General features: G+C 38.1%; 1 protein-coding gene across 1 annotated transcript; it reads right to left on the minus strand.

The window, feature by feature from the left end:
* Positions 1–1,091: 1,091 nt before the first annotated feature.
* LOC104081411 (MAP/microtubule affinity-regulating kinase 3-like) lies at positions 1,092–22,966 on the minus strand (the record flags this gene model as incomplete). The annotated part of the gene is made up of 7 exons (XM_009584155.1): positions 1,092–2,056; positions 4,289–4,333; positions 9,114–9,140; positions 11,516–11,773; positions 12,502–12,666; positions 17,294–17,397; positions 22,749–22,966. Coding segments are annotated over 7 exons (1,163 nt in total), but the record flags the coding sequence as incomplete, so codon positions are not given.
* Between the last annotated feature and the right edge of the window lie 848 nt (positions 22,967–23,814).

Genomic DNA, 23,814 nt, shown 5'->3' on the forward strand with positions numbered 1-23,814 from the left:
TGCTGCCTTCACAGACTACAGATCACAAGAACTAACTTGCAAAATATTAAGGATTTTGCATTTTCACCTCGGGTCAAATCTGAACTGTGTACTATGAATAACTATTAGCTCACTGCAAATTTAAAATGCAAATTTAGGCTCCAGTTTAAAGCACATCTTAAGTACATGTTAAGTGCTTCACTGAAAAATAACCATAAAACATTAATACAAGAAGTCAAGTAGATAATGCAGGATATTATCTACAGAAGTCCTTGATGAAATAAACTGAGTATCAGTAGGAAACAACACATGAAGAAATCTCTTCATTCTAGTTTGCAAAATCAAATCTGGCTCACCAAAGTGATGGTTAAAAAGCAGGGACCATCCCAGAGTAGCTTCGCGTTCTACAGAAAGCTAGTTGATCATTAAAGAGTTCATCAGGGTAGGTTTCCACACTGCACGTTAAAAGAGCGACAGTGGACTCCCTCTGCAGCAGAAGCTAGAGACACAACTGGCACAAAGCCATCAAAGCAATACAACCAGAGCCAAGTGGAAGCACGCTGGAAGAGAGCTGCAAGGAAAAGTTTTAACTGCTACTGCCTATGGCTGTAGTTTAGCAAGTTGGACGTTACAACAGAGGAGATCAGTAGCCAATTTGATTCCCAATTCCCACTTTTGGGTTTCAATACTGTGCGCACCCAAAACGCTAAGGACAGTATTGCCACATGTGCAGCAATACCTCAGAATGGCACCGACTCAGATGTGGTGACTTGCATCAAAACACAGTTGTTATTTGAGAGTCCTTTTGTGCTTTGTATCAGTCTCACCTAGACTAACGTGGAGAACTTGGTCTGAAAGAAAAAGTCACTAGTAAGCATTTAGCACATCCTTTTAGACTGCCTCACTCTGTAGAGGAACAGTGGAACAACAGAAAAGTGTTCTCAGCTGCAATCAATACTCATAAGCCAAGAGGACAAAGATACAATTTTAGTAGTTTAGCAGAAGCAGAAGAATGGAAGCGTTACCCAATTTTTAATGCACAAATCAACTACATTTTAAAAATTTGATTCAGACTTAAATAATAAATAGGTGGGCAAAATATAATGCAAGACTTACTCAGTAAAAGTGAATTTTTAATAATCTCATGAGATCTACTTAGAAAACAGGACTAATAATGTTCACAACCGTAAATCCAAACCCTTCACACGCTTTTTTTTCTTAACACAGCAGTGAACTGTAAACCTGCATTTACTGGTTATCGCTTCAGTTATTTTAAATATTAACTCAAGTGTTTCCTCCTTGGCCATTTCAATTTTTAGCACCAAAATTAGCCCAAAAAGAGGTACTGGTACAGCTCGATGTTGTAAATGAATTGTTTACATATAATACTTTATATATTATACACACATACTGTACATTCACACGTCCACACAAACAGGAGGCATATTTAAATGAATATATTCTGTTTTTCAATTTCTTGTCAAAGACTTAGGAGCAATGGAAATAAAGCAGAAGGGGTAATATTTTACATAGTAGGCAACTTTAATGCTGTAGTGCACTTATAAAAAAGTCCAACTCTCCCTCCCAGCTCAGCAGCTTTTTTTTTTTTTTAATATCACTATTCAGAAGGATGCAGAAGTTATTGCCTAAATGTTATTCTATACATTTCCATTGGAATTCTCAAAAACACTTGAAATTGCTAACTAATTTACAACTTAACTATTTTTCTTGTTACAGCTTTAACTCATTGGCAATTTTGGAAGCAATATTTTTAAAAGCTATGGATGTTCCCGATATCCGCTTAAAGCGAACTCCATTCAGGGACAGTCTTGGCAGTTTACACACCTCCATCTCCCACTGTACAAGATTTTCCGCGTGCCCATCTCCATGGACACAGAAAAGCAAGAAACGCTCTCTTTGTTCATAGTCACAATTATTGGCATCCAGGACCTTTCGTATTTCCCTCATCATGTCATTGGGATCCATGGAGCTGGTGGTTTTCATGCTCCAAGTAAAACGCAGCGACCGAGGCTTGGCTTCCTTGTTCTCGTCCTTCTGATCCACAGCTACATTGCGGCTGAAAGACAGGAATTCATTAGTTAGCAGGGCCAGCCACGTTTGATGTTAGTGAAGCTAACTAAACGCACACTACTGGTATTAGAGTAGCATCTAGAGGCTCCGGCTGCGAGCAATGCCCCGCTTTCCTAGCTGCTGTACAAACACACAGTCGAGGTAAAGCATTAGCTGTTGGGGCTGAAACGAAGGTATGGTATGATGGGTGACACAACTGGAAGTCACCGGAGTCAGGAGCATGAGGGAAATGACCTTGCGGAGGTAGAACTACATGCATCATCTATGACCTGATTTTTAAGGCAGGTTCTGCTCAAACCCCTATTCTTGGGCCACATGGACGGCTGAAACACCAGCTCTGCGCTAGAAGTTTCTGGAACATTCAAATAGCAGCGAATTGTGACAAAAGGGTGCTCAGCACAGGTCGTGGGAGTGCCAGCCCACGAGAAGTGCCCACTCACATGCAACGGGGATGAGCCTGTGCAGAAAGATCCTGGGGGTTCCTCTGCACCTCCTCCTGTGCAGCAGGTTGGAGACCAAGCACTGGGAGGGCCCATGGAGTCCCACAGTAGTTAGTTGCAAGCAGGAGGAGGGACAGCAGGACAGGGGGACCTTGCCAGGGGTCACCCACCTACTGCCCCAGGGCCAACATGTGCTACCCAGTTCTAGGCTGGTTTGGTTTTCACTCTGGCCTGCCTGCACTGGTAAGTGTTTGAGATGATCACTAGAGACCCACCACATTGTAGGCTACTGGGGTTACCTTCAGCAGGGGGGAAATACGTCGTCTCTAAGTTGGTCAGTGATTTTAATACCAATGACTGATAGAGGTAAAGTGATGAAATCTTTTGCGGCTACAAGCTATGCAGCTAAATGCCTTTGAGGCTGAAATGCAGGAATGAGAGTTGGAAGTTGCTATAAGGCACCTCCTCAACGTTGTTAGCAAAGATGGCAAATAATAGGGTTCCTATTACTGTCACAGCTTTAAGAGATAAAGCACAAAATATTGAGGCTGCATTTCCCAAGTCTGCAACTTTTTTTTTTTTTTTTTAAAATAAAAAAAGCTTTTCCTTTGGTAAGGATAAATAAAGTTATACAGGACAAAGAAAAGAAACGTTCCAGAAATTTCTAGTTTGCAATGATTCTTCTACTTCAATTAAAATCAGTGGTCATGCAGCTAAAGAATAAGGAACTACATTTGGACCTCCAGGGAAAAAATATGACAGATTTGCTTTATGAATATTTGCACACTGTCAGCTGCCTCTTCAAATTTACTTGTCCTCAGGACAAGAGGCTTAAATATATTGACTGTCATGCTTAAATATTTTCTGAAAATACCTAACCTAACTGACCCCAACCCCCGTGCAGTTTAGGTCTCATGTTGAGCTTCAAAGTTCAATTTACAATATTAAGTCAAGCTGCTTTTTAAAATAGTTGGCAATGAATTTCTGATTACACAATGCTTTTTTTCTACCACCATTAAGCAGGCAATTATGAAAAAGTTAAATAAAAAGTGATAGCAAGGTCAAAACTAAATAAATGTATTTCTCAAAGATAACCTATTTTATAATTTTACGTTCTGTTAGAAAGACTTCCAGTAACTGCAAGAGTCATAGGATTATGCTGTCAAATCCAGCTACGTGATTTGCCAGATGTTATAAAATTCAGCAAGCAAATTAAGGAGTACTTTGTTTTAACTTTTAAGATTTTAATTTACTAAGGCTGTAAGGGGACAGGGGGAAGACCAATTTTTATTCAATGCTCATTTTATTTTTGAAAGCTTTTTATACTTGAAAACAGCTGGCAGAACCAGCACAAGTTTGATCATTTCTAGTATTTTTTGATACGCAGATTTTGGAAGAAAAGTACACATGAAAAATATTGTTTAACTATCTGTGATTTTGGAGATGAAAAATATCTTATCACCCTTCAGTGGTTATCCCACATGTTTGCAGCCTCACTAGAGGCCACTTACCTAGACATCTACAAGACAACAGCAAATTATAATGACTAAAATGAAAAAAAAAAAACACACAAGGGAGAAGGCAACAGGAAAGATGAAAGTTTAGAAACCAAGTCAGTCAGTGCTTTAATAGCTGTTTTGCAGACAGAAATGCTTTGTTTAGTTTCAAAGCCTTACACGAAACAAAAGCTGCTGCCTGAAGCCACTACGCCACATAACCAAGGGGAGAAAGGTTCAAATTCACCTAAGTAACATTTTAAACAAAAATTTTACCCTCACCTTGAGCCCTCAAATCTCCCGTTCCTCTCATATTCAGTCGGGAGCCTCATTGAAAAGAATGCAGAAGCAAAAGGAAGTGGGAAAGAGAAGACAAATCTTACACTACAATATACAATATCTTGAGTAGTTGCTAAAAGATACTGCAATCATACCAAAGGCATGTTAAAATACAAAGCAACAAAGATGTAAAGAACTTCGTAGGTTAGACCAAAGTCAGAATATAACATATTGTCAAACCAAATGGCAGTCTATAAGCTACAGTTTTTAAAAAGACCATAACTATTTTTTACAATGTATTATGTATATTAATACTGTACAACTCACTGAATAAAGCTGAACTTCTAAAAGCAGAAAATGTGAAACTAAAGTTACAAAGTGTATTAAGTTATTGTATTATTTAGTAAGTACCTCCTAAAAGAGAAGTAACTCCCAATTATTTTTAGGTTAATGATATTTAAAAGTTTTATCTGGGAATACAATGTATATTTGAAAAAATACACTATTTACAGACAAGTCTGGTCACCCTGTGTGTTTGCACACACATCAGATCTGAGGTATTAGGCGTTCAAACAATACCAAATACCTTAATGCATATACTTTTTAACAAAAGTTTAGAGGTAAATCCAAGATTTCTCAAGCTGTGGTAACTCCATCCTATTAATTCCCACACTGATGCATCTTCCACATCCAAGAGTAAGCTTAAGCCTTCTGTCTTCTTGCATTCCTTAAAGCTACATTGCTGATCACTACCATTTTTTAAAAGCCCATTATCAAGCAGAACTAAGGGGAAAATCACCTTCCTCTACCTTCCCATTATTGCAGTACCATGGTTCAACATCTCAGTGTTAATTCTGCTCACAGGGAAGCTGCCTTTATAAGGCTCTTATCAAGACTACTCTAAGCTAGTACATGGCTTCACTGAGTAACGTAAACTATTAAAGCAGTTTGGTTGACAGGTGTCTAGGGATAGGAATGTAAGACAGCAAGCTTATTTTTTGATGCACAGTGGTATTTATATCAGGGTGTGTGGGGTGTTACAAGGCTTAATTTCCTCCTTTCTTTCCTTTTGAGGGTTGCGGTGAGGGAACAGGCTTGTAAGATGATTCTCTGCAGTCCCTGTCACAAGGGAACAGACGCTGTGCTAGCACCACGAGGAGCATGGTGGCAGCACTCACTGTATAGGCTATGGAGCCTGCTCCTCGTTCAAAATTCACACTGCTATTGCAATAGAAATCCAATTGAGAAAGTAGTAAGTCACTCAGCTATGAGCTGCTTGTTACAACAGCATCCGATCAGAACCCTGCTCTCTGAGGTACTGCACAGCACATGGTTACAACCAGGTCTCTGCTAGGAAACGTTTGCCATTGACTAACGAACAGCTGTAACAAGCAAAAAGGATAAGGAAGATAATAAGAAAACTGACAAGTCCTCAATTAATTCTAGCGCTTCAAAGTGGGTTTTAGTGGTAGTTATTTTCATGAGATCTCACGCCACTTATCGTGGATATAGGAGAAGGTAGAAAAAGATTTTTAAGGTCTGCATATGCAGGCCATGAACTCACCTTTTACAACAACTCTGCAGGACTGAGAAGGGGGTAGGTGGAAGGGAGAAACCATCATGCGTACCAACTGAACAAATCCACACCTTTCAGATTATCTGGGAAAAGCTCGTTTTACTGGGCAAAGCAAGCAACAAGTTTGCAACTACTCAACTGAAAAATTGAGAGTACGTGAACTTTAAAGAGCCTACTGTGTTCCTATGAAGTGGAAGACGACAGCTTTGTTAAGAGCTGCAAGCATTTATGGATTTTGGTGGTGGTTTTTTGGTTGTTGTTGTTTTTTTTTGGTTTTGGGTTTGGTTTTTTTTTAAAACTTGCCACAGGTTGTAGAAAACAAGAGCATAACCAGTCTCCCCAGCAATGAATAGTCTTACTGTTACTGGAATCTGTCCAGAAAAGTCTGGGAGGAAAAATCCCTAATGATGCTCTTAGACCCTTTTTAGGTTGAAATTAAGCCAAACTGTTCAGTTTCTAAACCACTATACTCTAAATCTAAGAAAGGTCATTATTTACAAAATACTTGCCACTTTGAAATAATAAATACTCTTTCATGGAAGCCTCTCAGAAAATCCTTACTTCTTTCAGTTTTTCCATGCATCCATTCATTTAGCACGAGCAACTGCATTCGGTGACACACACCCTCAAATATGAGCCATCATGCCAAGCTCTGGAGAGCTGTGCCAGTCTCTCTAGATGCTCCTTCCTTCACGAAGGACACGGTTATGGTCTAGTTCTACAGCCCAGCACTGGTGCTTTGGGAACAGTCACTTACTGTACTGCCAGTATTGTTTTGGTGGGTCTGCAAGTCAGATGCAGCCCTGAGGCCTTCTCACCGCTACTACAATCTTCACTTCTGCGGGAACTGCAAATTGCTAGTTTATGTTCTAGATTTTCTGCTTTTGCTTGTATTTTTACATAAATTAATTTTATGGACCAAGACGCTCCCTGGTCTTGAGAATGGAAGAAATATATAGGAAACTTATGTTTTCATTTGTCATGCAATGTCCATACACTATCTCCTTTATGGTTTGTGAAACGCTTTCAAAAATAAGAATGTTTCCATACATCTGTCCTGAGTTATGCTGTGTTTTCTGTTCTTTACATCTTTGTACACTCTGTATTAAAAATCCAAATAAACACAAAGAAAACTGTCTAAAGAGATACAGAAAAACAGCAAAAAGTGCAAGACGCTAAAATAAGATCAATTTATCGAAATGGAGAAAAGATGCTGCAATAAAATCCAGAACAGAAAGTGTTTTTTGCTGTCAGAAAAAAAGTTAGACTTCCAGAATATGCAGATTGGCAAGGACAGTGCATGGTACAAGACAGAGAGAGAGATATATATATTTTATACCTCCGTGTACCAAGCACAATATTAGAACTCAGTAGTTTAAAAGAAGTAACTGATTATCTACTTTTGTTCAGCTCCCTAGAATTATGTCGCAGTGCTATATATATTTGGGTTACAGTAGTTCCTTCAGTATCAAAGACAGTGAGTTTAGGTAAGATTCACAGCATATAAAGGGAAAGGCAATTGCCAAAACCCCCAACATTTTCAATTTAATTTTGTACCTACATACAGATCAGGTATGGAGGGACACCACGCACACTTAAAACAATTTAAAAAGCACAATCTGGTCCTGTGTAGGTGGTGTAAGACTGCAAATCTCTTATCCAAAAGACATATTCATGGAAGCTGCAGCAGCTATTTCCACAATAGTCTGAGATTCCTGGCCTCAAGTCAAAGGAAAATTTTTAGCAATGACTAAAAAATTACCTTTTTTAAGATTCAAATTTGAACAGTAACCTTCTAGTTTAAAACTGTACTCATATTAGCATTTTTCATCTTTCTTAGAGCAGCAGAGTAACAAACTTATATGCATCCAGTTGTGAGGGCTGCACAGATCACAGTCCTTTGTTTTACAAGGAATGCGACTATAGGGAGATGAAAGCTCCCTCTCACAAAGTGGTATGCACCCCACAGCTCACGATGTACGCTGGGTTAAAACTATTGCCCCTGCTCAGTTTCATCTATATACTGTGTTGGGTGGTTTCTTTCCTTAACTAACAGTTGATGCATGTTGCTTTTCTCAAGTCAGCTGTGACAATGCCAGACAACCCAACCAACACCAGTTCTAAACATAGTCATGTTTGGAAGAGCCCTGATTATTATTACTGTGGCGTGGAATTTACTCATTTAATCGGGTAGGGTACCTTTAGACTCGGACTGTACATAATAACCCCAAATTTAGGCAGCAATTTACATATCTCATGTCTCCCTAATCTAAGTATTTCCTTGAAATGGTGTGACAAACTTCAAATTACAGTCACATGCATAGCCTTGCATTTTGAAAGTTAAAACAGATGTTTGGTTTTTGGCCCTGTTTCCCTATTTTTGACCAGTAGTTGGAAATTGAAAGTACCACCCCTTAAGAAGCTCCAAGATATGATACAACTAAGCAGAGCATTACAAAATTCTACTGGAAAATTTACCTGCGGATCAAAATTGTATAACCAACTTTCATGAGTCATAATGGATTAACAAGATATATAGCAGCTTAATTCATTCCCAAATTGTAAAACTAAACTCAATCCTTTGGGCTTGAAATGTGAATCAGCCTTCTGAGCTTTTTCCTTTTGTTAATAAATTTGCATAGATGTTACACTTTTTGTTTACAACTTGAAGTGCTCTGTTTGCACTTCAGCTGCAATTCACTTCAGCAAATGCATCCCATTTTAAAACAAATACACAGCCATTGCATCTTCATTCAATGTTACAATCAAAACTGTTAGATTCACAACCGTGTTCAGTATGCTTTCTATTGTATCAACTGCAGACAACACTTCAAACTGATTTTTTTATAAAATATCATAAAACAAAGAGAGAGAACGTAAATTTAGCATCACTTACCTTTATTTGCTTGTAACCTTATGTTTTGTTTATACTGTCATCATTGTTATCAAACACCTCATTCTTCAAACATAAGCATGCTAAGTGTATTAGTACAGAGAACAGAATTACTTTGGTACTACCAACTCTATCAAAGAAAGGAGAATTCACAAGGCATGCTTAGCATCTTGTTATACAGGTGCCACAGATTCTTAAGTATCATCATGAGTTAATGGATTTATTCTATGCTTTCCTCTCAAGAAAGAAAGTATTTAGTTCTCAGCAGAAAGTTTAGTTTTCAGAAAACCAAGGCTAGAAAGCCAAATCTGTTGTTAATTGCAGGAGCCACTTTTTTTTTAAATATAAATAAATCCTACCTTTTGATAAACCTGAATGACATGTTTCTAAAAGAAATTAAGCCAAAATAATAATTAACAAAAAGTTTTGTACAAAATAAATTGAAAAAGCCATTTAGAGTGAAACATGCAAAAAGATCTCATTTAAAACGCACAATGAAATTACACTTCAATACATTCTGAGATTAGGCAGATGATTTAGGGTCTGAAGAGTCAAACTCTTAGCATTGCTACTTCCAAACTTAATTTTTCTGGGAAATATGCCACCAGTAGTTATTATGAATTAAAATATGTACTGGTGTCAAAACACTTTAGAGCTCATAATCTACAAGGTCACATTAAAATATGTTTGGATTTTCTTCATGTATTTCAAATAGAAAGCAAAAATCAGTAACTCTACTATAATTAGATCTTGAGTATCTTCAGAGTTAGGTTTCTTCCCTCCTTCATAACATTAGGTCAGCCACGTTGTGCCAAAAACTTCCTTAAATATTTAGTTAATTTAGTAGCAGAAGCTGTAACAATTGCCTACACCAGAACCTAAGTAGTTCATAATCAAAAGGATTCTGATCCCCCATAGAGAATGCTAGAATAAATTAACAGGTTTTAAGGTTTTTAAAAATTTATTTAAAGAGAAGAAACATAACCGTGTCCTTTGATGGCACTATCCACCTCCTTAGTAGTTTGTACAGCACCTAGCATAACAGAGCCCCAACCGTAAGAGGTCCTCCAAGTGCAAACTTAATCATCTGCAACAACACTATTGTGTTACAACTGCACGTTATTTAATCGAGTCCAGATGGAATTTAAACTATTGTCAAAAGTAGTGGGGAAAAACTTCAAAAAACCCACTCTGTACTGCAAAAGTTGAAACTTGGAGGTAATGACAGAATTTTGAATGCTGCCTAAACAACTGAGTGACACACAATGCTAAATAGTATGTTCAGCAGCACAAGAGAAAAGCTTGCATGTTCACAGTTTGAGCGTCCACATTTGGAACGTCAGATGGAAAATTAAGTAAGGATATTACAAACAAAAGTACAGAAAGAATGATGTGCCAAAAGGATGCCTCTGATTAAGACTTCACTTGACAAAAAGCAGATGACTTAATTTAAAAAAAAAAAAATTTTTCAAATTAATCTCTTCTCTCTCTCTCTCTCTCTCAACAGAAAAAGAAAGAAAAAAAACCCAGGGAAACGTTAGCTGGCAGAGAGCTGAGCAGGGTAGAACATTTACCAAAGGCTAGGCTGTCACGTTTTCGTTTTTCACAGAAACAAGTTCTACATTTTTAAAGAAATTCACTCTCTAAATTGAAATCAGCCAGTTGTGAAAAACTGGAGTTTGGCTTAGCATTATTTTGTAGGAATAGGAGACTATGAAGAGGATGCTGAGAGGGAGGCATGTATAGTCACAGAACAGACAGGCTTGGTACTGATATGATATAAACCTAAAACAAAAGCAAGCAGGCCAAGATCAGAATGATATATTCCAAAAAATTTCACATGATAAGGAGGGTACAAAAGCATGGAGATTATCTTAAGGCAAAGATAAACACACCCTCATTTCTGCAAACACAAGCTGTGGATATCAGAAGTATGCGGTATGTGAACAAACAGGTTTTAAATATAGAAGGAAAATAGGTGGTTTTCAATTTTAGGGTTTGTAGGAACTAATTTAAATCACACATGGATTTGAAACTAGAAGTCCAATTAGAATAAAAACCGTAAGTGCGAGAACAACACCTGCTTACACTAGGCTTTGGCTAGACCAACACAATTTCACACTGAAACCAGAATCTGCACAGGAACTAAAGGTCAAAATAGGAGTAAGTTTTTCAAGGTTTGACCAGACTCCCGCCTAGACTGAAACCACAGTACTGACATTATTTTAATATGACCTATGCTAGTACTACTGCCAAAAGCAGCTTTTGTCTCCTGCCCCTACCCTTTCACCTGTGATATTTCTGTTTGTGTGTTGCCAGCAAGGGTTTTCTGGAAATATTAATAGCCTAAGTGATTGAGGAACACAACCTGAGCTCCTAGCGCTACATTAAACATCAAGACTGGGATCCTAGTTTATGCCGTCTACTGATAGACCACGCAGTCAGAGTGAGCAGCTTTTGAACTGAGCTGAAATGTTTCAGCTCTGCAGCATTTGTACCTCAGACATGAGGATGATGAGCACAGAAAAATCAGCACAGACCAAGCTGTCTTTTTATCCCATTTGATTCAACTGCTAAAAACAAATGGCTGCTGTAACCAAAAAGAACTATGAAAAAAACATAAGCCAGTGCATTTTAAGTTGCAGAAATAGTTAAGCCATTAATCAGAGAATGCGGACAAAACAACCTAAGCAACGAACTACTAGGTACGTCTACTACCCGATAAAAAGGAAATGTTGCATTACCATTTTAAGAGGCTTACCTTCTTGTTAGTTTTGAAGTTAGTTTACTAAATAGATTAGTGGAACCCCTGGTTCGAGTCTGTGAGAGTGGTGTTGCTTCATGGGACAGACTGGGGGAGGCTGGCGGTCCATTGTAGGTAGCAGTACGTCGCTCTCTGAGCTGGCCGTGGAAAGTGCTCCGACTAGCCGTTCCTCTGGGGAAACGAATACGATCAGGTGTGGTTGCACTGCTAATGCTGTGAGTTGAAGCAACAGGAGTTCTTTGATCGGGAATAGTGCTAGAGCAGAAAACAAAAAACAATGCTAGAACTTCTTTACAGAAGCACTACGGTTCTGCAGGAAACACAAAACACTATGTTCTACAGTAAAGCATAAGCAGACACTTTTATATAGGCCAGGGTTGGAAATATCAACATTATTACGGCACTGTATGGAATCAAAACTTGTAAGAAGTTAGGATTAAAAGGCTGCCGAAACAGAAACCTACATAAGCAGAAAAATGCAACAGGAGTACCCTGGAAAAGACCAGATAAACTAGGCACACAATGTTTCACTGAGAAGACTGATAAAAGGATAGATGAGTGAAGTTTCCTCCCAGGAAAGAGAAGCAATAGGTAACTTTAGTGTCTCTCCCTGCACATTCTATATATACACGTCTTTGAAAATCCTGCTAATTTGAAAGTATCCTACACAAAATTCTCTACAAGCGAACCACTCCAAGCAGTGAAGTCCTTCTGGATATACAGTTGAAGCCTCACACAAACTTTTGACAATATGGAATGTCCAATACTCCTAACTCTAAGAAAAAATTCAGGTTCATTATTGCAGGATTATGTCACAGACAGCCTGACACACCACAAGACAAATGTAAACAAGACTAAAAAAAAAGAGGAAACACACATCTTGTGGGCGATATATACTAGAACAATCTAGGACTAAAATTCCACAGCACAAAGTTAAGAAGCAGTGGGTAAAAGTTAGTTTCACAACGATTTCAGGTTCTTACATAGGCCTGAAGTTATCTGCGCCATTGTCTATTGGAGGCAACATCATCTTCGTGTGCACAGAGGCTGACATGGACATCGACTTCTGATGTCGCAGCCGAACACTGGAGAAGGATGTAGTACAAACTGAAGCAGGGCTAGCTGCGTAAGCGAACATTTCTGTCAGGCTGTGAGAGGGTTTGGGTTCAGGCAGAGGCAGAAAGAAGAGCATGATGGACCAACAACAAACTACTGCATAGAAAAAAAGCAAACTTTTCCTTCTATTAACTGATTTATCACAGAACACGAACTCTAACAGCCTTCTTCTATGTAAATAGCAGCAACTACCCTACACTCTTCTTAGAAAGCATCCTTACTATAGCACTTGACATCTATGAAGTGATCATTCTCTTACCATTAGCATTAGTTTGCAGTGATACCCTCCTTAACATACGGAACCTGAATAACTCAATGTTCTGTGTCAAAGCACTAGTATAAAGCACTGATGTAATTCATATTGGTCTTAACATTAAAAAATGCATTTAAAAAACCCACCAACTGCACTTTCCAAAAGACTTGATGATAGCTCCATTACTGCAGTGAAATATGTTGTTTTCAGAATGTATGCATGTTAAAAGAAATCAATATAAGTTGGGCAAGCTGTCAAATCTTGATCTACATCTGATAACTGAGGGACTTCACAGGCACAAACCCAACAATATAATGATCTTTAACAAGTCCAGAGAGGTCCAAACAAAAAGGCTACTATTAATCAACCTGTATATGTAGGAGGCAATGAACATCGCTTGGTGTTCTCTGAAGGAAGAGGTATGACTGTTGAAGAGCATCTCATGTTGCTTGGCCACAAACCTTAAATTCTCCAAATTACCATTCAGGCTTTGAAGGAAGGTCTACAGTGCTGTCTTAGCAGAATGGCCAGTAAGCTGCCAGCTGTGTAATATGTTAAAATAGGAGCATGAAATCTTTTTCTTTCTTCGGGCCAAAATACTCTTTGCAGCCTTCACATTATCTAGTAATAATAAGGATGGGAGAAAACTGAGAGGCCACAAGATGTATTGGACCTTTCAGGCTACACCACCATAAATAATTAATCTTAAGTTTGCTTTAAAAGTAAGGCAATTGTAATTCAGAAATATTGTTCGAGGTTAAGAAGTCAGTAATTATCAGTGACAGCTTCATGACACTGCCTGCTCAATTCCAAGTTAGTTCATGGTTACACATACTGAAATTCAAGTCCTGTTATCTCATTCTAGTATGTCAAACTGTGGAGAGGAGAATGCTAGCCCAGCTACAAGTATCAGCTGACCTACTTCTCGGGCTTAGCTCTCAAAGCACTACTAGAAAACACCTCACAGCTCAGACATCAGAACTGCTGGCTAAAAGGGTTAGCAAAATCTACTTTTCAGTTTGTTTTTAACTTTTCAGAATCTACAAAACTTCATCATGCATGCATCTCTTTACAATGCTGAATCCAGCAGGATGCCAACTACAACCACTACGACAACGAAGCCTTCAACACAGCCCAGCTTTTACATTACCCCAGGGTATTAAGAAATTGTAAGGAAATGAACATTCTCAAAAGCAATAGCCCGAAGTCAAGTAATCCCCAAACAATTGGTCACTAGCCTCTTGAGCACTTCTAGCTCCTTTCTCTCAATTTGTTGCAAAAGATAAGAGGAGAAAGAATCTAGATTTATAACATGTTAAACCCAAGTTTTATTTAGTCACCTGCCTCCAAAGATGTGATAGCTAAAGGTGTCAATAAGGTACCAGAGCACATATTAAAGCATTTATATTTCTTCCTCTGAAGCTTTTTGCTAGAAATCAGTTTCCTTGGATTACTAGCTCACTTTTTCTGTGTTCCCAGGCTAACATTCACCAATTAGTGACAAGGCTTGTTAAAAATCTGAGGCTGTTGTAAATCATTTGTGCTACAAGTGATTTAAAGCAATTGCCTATCATTATGAAGAGTGTTTCATTGAGTCCCCAAGTGTGTTAATTAATGCTCAGGCTTTGGAAGAAAGCCAACAGAGTTATCTCCAGCAGAATGCCTGTGTCAGCCACACAATGTGTTAAAGTAGGGATGTGAGACTTAAAACCCCTTTGCTTCTACCAGTCTGGCATGGGGTCTTCAAGACTACTTTCTCCAACATCAAGTCCAGTAGCTGACTATTGATTCTTCAAAGTTTCCATACCTTCAAAAATAGTGCCTTCTCAGAATTCAATGTGCAAGATAAAAACAGAACAGGCAACATTTTAACACTTTCTCTACAAAAAGAATAGAGACTTTAAATGTGCGCAACTTGCCTTTTAAGGCAAGTCTCCCAAGTTTTCACTGAGTCACAGTCAGAATCTGACTGGCTATGGAAAATCTAAAATCCAATCTGTAGCAAATAATTTGTAGTAATTACTCCTGTCTTTAACATGTGCCACCAATAAACATCTGAAAAGCACAGAAAGCATTTTTAACAAAACCTTTGATTTATACAAAGCCGAGGTTCTATTTCAGATCTTGCTTCACAGAAGAAAAACCATTACAAGTTTCTAAAGTTACTTTCTGCCAAGTTGAGAGTACAATAATATTAGAGATACTACAGAAACACCTGAAGGCAGGCAGAATTCATTGTGAAGAGCCAGTCCCATCAACAGCCATGTTTATTTAGCCTGTATTAAAGGTCCCTGCATTTCATGCGATCAGTCAAGCCTTTGTCCAGTTACAGCAACAAAATATATTCAGATGTAAATTCTGAACTCTGTGCCAAATCACAGTAATTCTGAAACTGTGCCAAACTGTGATAAAAGCTATGAAGATTTTTTTTTCCCCTGACAATGAAAATATAAATGCTCAGACATTTCAAATGACCCAAATAGGGCTAAAGTTTGCAGGATAAGCAAATGATGTGTGGATACCATATTGACAATAAAAGGTAAATTACACAAGGATAACCAATTATGGATATAAAATGGAATTAATATAGTTGCCAAGTACTACTCAATGTTAAATTTGAGCTTAATGCCCATACGTGACAAACCAGAAAGACAGCAGTTTGCTGAGAAACTCAAAGCTGGTAAAAAATAAATAACAACTTCAAAAGACAGCTCCTTAGGAGCATGAAATTACTCCTAAATTAAGGGGACATCTGAATCTCAAGCATTCCTAGTAAACAATATCTAGTAACTTTCAAAAATGTAATAAAGAAATTGTAGACAAGATATTGCAAAGATATTAGTTTAAAGATCAACAAAAATGTTATTAAACCAAGAAATTAGGTAATCAAATCTGATAACTATTTTGGAAAGAAAGATTAATTTTTCAAGGAGAGTTTGGAAAGAAAAAAGCTATTAACATATCAAATCAAAGAAAGGATGGTGAGCTTTAATCTAAACAAACTTGGTAACATTAAGGACTAATCAATGAAGGCTGAAACAGACACACTAAGAGACAGTACCAAATAGCTGTGCTGAACTTCACAAGACAGTTGACTGCAGGCCCAGCTGGCCAGCTAGACTTTTTGGCACTCTTCAAACTTATACTTGACTTTTTCCTTAATCACTTTCAGTTTGCAGAAAGCTAGGAGGAAGAGACAGGGTCAAAATCACGTTCTTTATCCCTAGGCTCCAGGGGTCAAACAAGGGACAGACAGACTTCCATTCAACATCACAACTTCGCTGCTCTTCCTTATAAGCTGCCAAAAGGAAGGGGAAAAATTCTGTGCAAAAAATGGCACATCTTTCACCAACTTCAACACTAGCTAGAAGAAAAGTATTTTCTTCCCACCCTTTACAATATATCATAAAATTAGGAAGAGGTGGAGAAAATTGGGAAGAGTAGGAGAGAGGTACACATTCTTCCAAGCTTAAGCATTTTTATGAAGTACTAGCTATCTGGGTGCTCTTCTGGCAATGGTCAACTACTTAATTGTTACCGGCTTTTGAGACTAGTAAAATTCTGTGACGAACAGCTGGTTGGAACTTAAAACACCTCAGCCAGCCAGGAAATGTGGTGGTATTCTTCAAAAGTGTTACTCTGTACCTGATTGTCTACATTCACTATTATATTTATTTTCTACTGCTCTCCTCAGTCTTTGATACACAGGGAAGGATGGGACTAGATGTGGCTATGGTGCTAACACATGAACTGGTTAACTCCAATTCCATTGCATGCTCAAGTCAGGCTTTCATTCCGTAAAGTGAGAGGAAAGCTGTTATTTCTCTGACTGTTTTCACTCAGAATGAGGAGATATCAGTGCTTCCCTTGTCAAGATGAGTTCTGAAAATACTAGGAGTGCTACAAGGATATCAGTAAGGAACGTAGTCCAAGACAACGGCCTATCCATCTCTGCTCAGAAAAAAATGAGTTTCTCCCTGAGACTTTGTAGAAAAAACAGTATTCCAAATAATCCCAACAAAGTACAGTTTAGAGTGAAATGTAAGAAGAGAATGGCCAAAGAGAGAGGGACTTCGTAGTTTGACACTAAACAAGCCTCTTCTGCAAGAATATATTGTTTGGCCACAGGAGTTAACAACTGATTAAAGATGAAGGCTGTACAAATATGACATGTATTAAACCAGAAATTAGGATCTTCGTTTTACATTCCAAGTATAAAGACTGTATGAATTAAGCACAGGAAAAAAAAAAACCCAACATACTTACAGGTGCTCCATAACCAAAGATCTGTACTCACCTTTCATTAAGAATTAAACTAGAATATTACTGATTTTCAAATTAGGCGTTACAATTTTTTGGAAATGTGAAGACAAGGGACATACACCGTAGGAAGATATTTCATATACCTGTTCTCCTTGCCATTTTGTATCACTGAATGCCTATCAGCAGTGGTTCTTTCACTACAAACATATGTGTTGCGCCGTGTCATTGCTCCAGGGGCAGTATTATTCTACAATTAAAAAACATAGGCTTGTTATTCCCCACAAAAGGCTCTTCTGGGGTTAAGTTCAATATAATTGAAGGCTGTTTTACTTCATGCTAGTTCTACACAGTTATAAAACTTAAAATAATTAAGTTAATATACAAACACCTTCCAGTATTTTTAAGGAATAATGCAATCAGAAAAAATAATTCTAAGAAGTTGTTCTTGTATTTCATGTTGATGGCTCAAAATTAATATTGCTAAAAGTTTTTAATTACCAATGTTCTGAATTACAAATTCTCAGCATGTATAGCATTCATCTACATCTGGATAGCCTATGTGTTTACAGCCTATTTTTTAAACACTTTACCACTTGTAGATTGTAGAATTTTCCTTTAAGTTAAAATCATACCCTTAAACAAGATAGGAAAAGCAAAGACTTAAGAAACAAATGTAGTAAAATTCAGTGGGAAGGTAAACATGGACTTTTAAATATTAAAATACTAGAAAACACTAGACAAGTTTTAAAAACAGGGAAGAATAAGTCAAATTGAAGAGACAAATTGCAGAGAATTTTAATAAGACATTTTTTTAAAAAATATACATTTAAATACAAGCATAATACATTGAGGACAAGAGAACCAGGGGAACTTAAAACTACAGACCTTACTTTAGAGGGGAGAAAAGAAATAGAATTACTTTGCCTCTGTCTTTACAGAGAAAGAGGGTGGAGATATGCCCAAGTTGGCGGTCAATTTTCCAGGAACGACTGAGAAGCTAGGTAATTCACAGATAACAGAATTATAAAAAGTTAGATGCAATTACTGTAGGAAAAGCATGGTGGTCCAGATAAACATGCACCCCCAGGTTGTAGAGGAAGTAAGAGCCAGCAAGCCTTGGATTTTTTCTCCCCACCCCAAGAACATAACACAGGAAACTGCATATGGTTGGAAAGTGGAAAAAACCTATAAAAATTTTCTTTAAAGAAAAGGATCACGGGGCAAAGCAGGAAGCAAAATAGGCTATTAACTTTAAACATCACTGCTGGGGAAAATCTTGGAGGAGGCTAGCTTAAGGGAATGACTGGTCAGCACCTGGATAAGCAGATGTTGAGTAAGGATGGCCACTAAGAATCAGGCAGGGGACTTCATGCTCAACTAACCTTTTGGAGTTCTTTGAAGAATTACTGCTATGATAGACAAGGGAAATTCAGCGGATTTTTAAATAGCATTTTAGAAAGAAAAGGTTTCACATAAATGGTCACAGTAGAGAGTCACGGGAAGAAGGATAAAAAAGAAAGAAAGGAAAAACCAGTTCAAGCACAAAAGGACAGTAGCCAAACCTTTTTTTTGTTTCCGAACCTGAAATAAAACTGTTAAAGTGGAGTATTCTCAATAATCAACAAAAGCTCCTCCAGTGCCTTAAGGCAAAATATAAGGCTATATAGAGAGTCTCAAGCAATGCAATCCCTGAGCTGCAGATTTAACAATGAAGCCATCTTGTCTGTTTAAAAGACTGCTGATCTGTCACACATGTTTATGTGAATGTACAAATAAAAATGAAAAAGTGAACTGTGCAACCTCCTGGTGTTAAAAAGTACGAAGAGTATAAAGAGTATTTCAGATTAGCAGAACTATTAATTAAACCATAAGATGCATGTAGTTGTCTCAAGGGTTCCCAAGTCTTCACTGGATATTCCTTAGGGACAGGCATGAGCCAAGCATCAGCAAAAGTCCGCCTGGCCCTTGCCTTGTACTTTATTCCTTACACACCCCTCTTCTTCAAATCTGTTTATTTAAAAAAAAAGCATTGATTCTTCTACTTTCCTCTGACATTTGCCATTGTGCAAATTCCCCTCTCTTTACTAAACTGGCTAGCAATGAAAGCTGTGTACCTAGAGTGAAGTTTTGTGTATATGTTCATGAGGCCACGCTGTGCAAGACACTTTGTGGAGTCCTTGCAAACCAATGGTACTTTGAACTATTAAATATTAATATTTGCTTATCATTTTGTTCTGTGTTCCTGAACATATTAGAAAACAAAGCACCTAGAATATTCGACTGTTCTTCTGGTGGGAAATATGCACAATAATGGGTGGCTTCTTTCCACCTGCTCCCTTAGAACATGTGTTTCCTTCAAGAAGACACCACATAACATTAAAATGTACTGTGATGTTGCACATCTATAAGGTCAAGACAGCAATCTCTGTGCTGGAACAAACTTTAAAGATTATGCATTTTCAGGCTTGGGAGTGGACAAGTTTTGGTATTCATATCTGAAATCAGAGGACATGCACTTTCCCAGCTCTTTTTCTGGAATACAAAGACAGAAGGATCAGTATACATGTTCTTTTGTTTGGCTCATATTTCAGAGGTTGCGAGAGGAGATTTAAGCATTTCAAGCTTTCAAATTTCAGTTTTAGCAAGAATATACTCTTGGTATTGGGGCCTTTACACTTTTTAGTGTATGACCTCCTTTCATGATTCATCTAGGAAGTCCTTCAGCTACAACTCTTTTGTTCAGCCAATCTACAGACTATTAATCTCTGGACATGACTTAGTTGCACAGCACAGGAAGCCTGAAACTGGTGTCAACAGCACCACACTCCCTGATGGAATGACAACCCCCAGGGTATGGGTTAACTGCATAAGTTCATCCTCGTGGCATTGTCTGCCTTCTTTGCAGGAGGTGTTGACACTGCAAAAGCACATGTTGAGACTTCTGAGCATATGCACAAGGTGCAATCACAGCACAAAGGATGAATTTTTGGTACAGAGTCCTCCTCTTTACCTAGAGAGTCTTGTGCCCGCTGCTTAGGCAGGCTGTTTTCACATTAAGAGACACCAGGGCGAGGACTGATGAAAAACTTTCAAAGAATCAGCTTCTGACTTACAATAATGAACCCATCTATTTGCTTAAAAGCACTAGTATGTTTTTTAGTCCTAAATGATTTTCCAAACATACCCTCTATTCTCCTCTTCCAGTTTTCTTAAAGCTGTATTAAGGATTCTGGGACAACCTTATTACAAGCATTGAGGAAAAATTCAAAGCTGTGAGTAATAAACAAGGAGTTATTAAAACAAGGAGCCATTAGTTGCTGCTAACTATGCAACCCCTGTAGCAGGTTTTCATTATTAATTTGCTATTTGCCCAATGAACCCGAAGATTTTTGATGTGCACTTGTTCAGCTTGCAGAACTATTTAGTTTGCAAGAGTTTAAATGCTCTGTCAACTTTAGAAGTACAGTTTGGAGCCTCTTATTCCAAGCCCAGACTTAGCTATCTACTCTACAAGCACAACTCTTATCCTTAAGTGCATGCTTGCAAGCACTGTTATTTATTAAGAGCAGCACACAACTGGTTAAGGGTCTCCAGCGAGGACCAGTTCTACCACTTTTGCTTGTCTGTTAAAGTAATAATTGTTTTTAAACAGTATTTTTCCGTCTCTTCAGTGATTTTCTCATCAGATTACTGATTTTAGGACTAAAGTGCCCAGTGAGAACACAAACTCTCTTCACCTCAGACTTTTTTCAACTTCAGGACAATACAGGTAACTCCAACATCCTTTTTTCCGTTCTAGATGCATGCCAATACTGTAAGAAATAAAACTCCCTAATCAGTTCCAGGAATTGTGTAAAAAGTCAGTGCTTCGCTCCATCCCCAACAGCCAGAAAGCAAGACTAATTTCTAGCAGGTGGGGGGCGCGGGGAAGAAAAAAAAGAATTTGCAGTCTGACATGAAGAGCTACAAACAGAGACAATTTTAAACACTAATTAATTGAGTGACATAAGTCTGATTCCATGTTCACCACCTTGTACCACTGCTTGTAAAAGATCAGTTACATCAGGTGCACACTGAATCAGAAGAGAGAAGTATCCTATGGTTATGAGCTGAAATTTTATTTCAGCTACAGTAGTATGAAATTTGAAATAAGACTACTGGAATAAACCCCCAGGATTTGGGAGTGGTGTAGCACAGTATTTTGATCTGCTAAAGATACTAAATGTAAAATAAGTTGTAACTGTGATGCAAAGCTCTTGAATAAGGCACTACACAATACTAACTAAAGTCCAATGTAGGACAAAACTGATTTGATTATCCTACCATTTTGAGACTCAGTAGCTAAGAACTGTCATGTAAGAAGAAACAAAATCTTAACAATTTCTGGACTGATCAAAAACCAAGAAGGGAAAGGGCTAGGGACCACAAAAATCAAAAAAAGGGTCCCCCAAAATCATGAGCTCTTGTTCACATTATGAATAACAGCTGCTGCAGTAGCAGATGTGTCTTTCCAAGGAATCTCTTTGACTGAAATCCTCCAGCCACTATCAGCCACTGAGCCAACTGACATTACAGAACCAACAAAGTAAAATCTTATTTTACTTCTTTTGCTTCAGATGGTCAAAAAGCTGTGAGCTCAGGAAGTTCTGTTCTCATTTTTTGTAAGTAATGGTGCTGAGTTTCTGACCAAACATTCTGACAGCTTTGTGGGATAAGTTTTAAAAAAAAAAATCACTCCAGTGCAAGTTAAATAAAGGACTGGGAAGTTATTTCTCCTGAAAAGAAGGAAGTTTTTCAATACAAAATCCCAAAGTTTTAGAACTTAAATGTTACAAGACTCAAGAGTTATTACATGAAAACAGATTTCCACTTTGCCTCAGAGGGAGGCACCACAGAGTATACAAGTTAAAGCCAAACCGAACAAAGGATTTTCTTTCTTTCGGCTCACTGCCTACTGCTCAACCCTGTAAATTCACTAGTTATACACCTTGGAGTGTTTTTTTTTGTTGTTGTTGTTGGAGTTTAGGGGTGGGTGGGGGAAGCCCACGAGGACAAAAGCCAGGCACGCTGCTTTTAAACACAGGTTGAAATGACACCTTTGAACAGTTTCTAGAGCTACATTTGTTTCATAATCTTAATATACGTAACTATGACTTGGAATAGCCTGTTTGAGAGCAAAGATTAGGTGGTTCCTTAAACATACGAAACTATAAAATAGGGTAATACAAATAGAGATTTCATTCTTCTGTACAAGAGGCCACAGAAGAGTAGTTGGTGATATAAGAAATAACTTAACTCACACGAAATTTCAGGAGACAGACAACTGAGTTCAGTTTCTTTTTTTTTTTTTTATACTCAAATTATGTCTGTTCACTAACAGCTGCTACTGCTAATTACTAATACCTACTAATTACTTCAGGAATATTAACAGGTAACTTGAGTAGCAGGGGAAAAAAAAAGAGGCAAGAGCATGAAATACCTACATTTACTCTTGATGAACGAAAAGTAAAACCGACACCACTGATAAATCACAGGTTTAACACTTTTTAACCCCTCAAAAACATTTCATGGTTTTGATAAATAAGCATTTCTACTTACACTAGGAACAGCTGAACTTTTCTTACGTTCAGGAATATCAGCCTTATTGGGATTGCTGGCATTTCCAAGCATTGGACTTGCTGGTGCAATTCCTCTTCCTGCAACAGCGCTACTGCTGGATTTTCTTGACTGAATTCCTTCCTCTTTGAGGTCACTGTCTGTAGTACTAGTCTGGCTTCTTTTGGGATATGCCACTACTGAGGGGATGGAGGGTCCAGCTTAAAAACAAACAGAAAAAGGATTTTTCTTCTCAGAAGCCCAGTAGCTATGCTTCCCTACAATGGAAATGTATTCACACACGAGAATCAAAATAATTAACACTGGAAATCAGAGTTGCAAAAAAGTAATTATTTAAGTTATTGAAATATGCATGTTTCAGAAGACAGTAAAATTTTGTGAAAAACAAACCATTTTCCAAACATTTCTTCTTTTTTTTTTTTCCCCTCTTTAAGGGTTGGGGGGGACGGGAGGGAGGCGATGACAACACACAGACACAACACCCTAAAGCAAGGCCCTCCATTTTGTAATAAAATCTGATAGATTTGATATTCAAGTCAACTCCAGCAAGGCTTCCCCTTATATCACAATACAAAGATACATAACTCTCTTCTGTATACCTTGCTAAGGACAGGAGGGCCATAATAACAATTATTTGAATTCATTAGGCGAAGATATTAGTTGATTTCCATGAAAGAATTACAAATTTAATGGAGTCTTCTGATGTTTAAGTACTGGCACTGGTTTGGCTTGGTAGGAAAAAACCTTCAGAATTTAACTGACTCTCATTCAAATCAGAGGATCCTTCTTTAGCACAAACCTGGCACATGCTGTTCAAGCCAACTTCTGATAAAACTGGGTTCCTGAGACAGGTATGTGGTGACACAACTCTGGACCCACCAGCGGCACTAACAGCTGGCGGACTGCGCTCCTGAACAGCCCAGAAGCAGCAGCAGTTTGTCACCAGCCTCCCCCGGTGTGCCAGAAACACCTGAGAATGAGGCAGCCCCTTCAACAGTCCCAGGCTCCCTCTTGCTTTAATAGGTTCCTGGACACTGGACAGCCTGTG

The sequence above is a fragment of the Fulmarus glacialis genome, unplaced genomic scaffold, assembly GCF_000690835.1.
Source record: "Fulmarus glacialis isolate BGI_N327 unplaced genomic scaffold, ASM69083v1 scaffold14298, whole genome shotgun sequence".
Lineage (NCBI taxonomy): Eukaryota > Metazoa > Chordata > Aves > Procellariiformes > Procellariidae > Fulmarus > Fulmarus glacialis.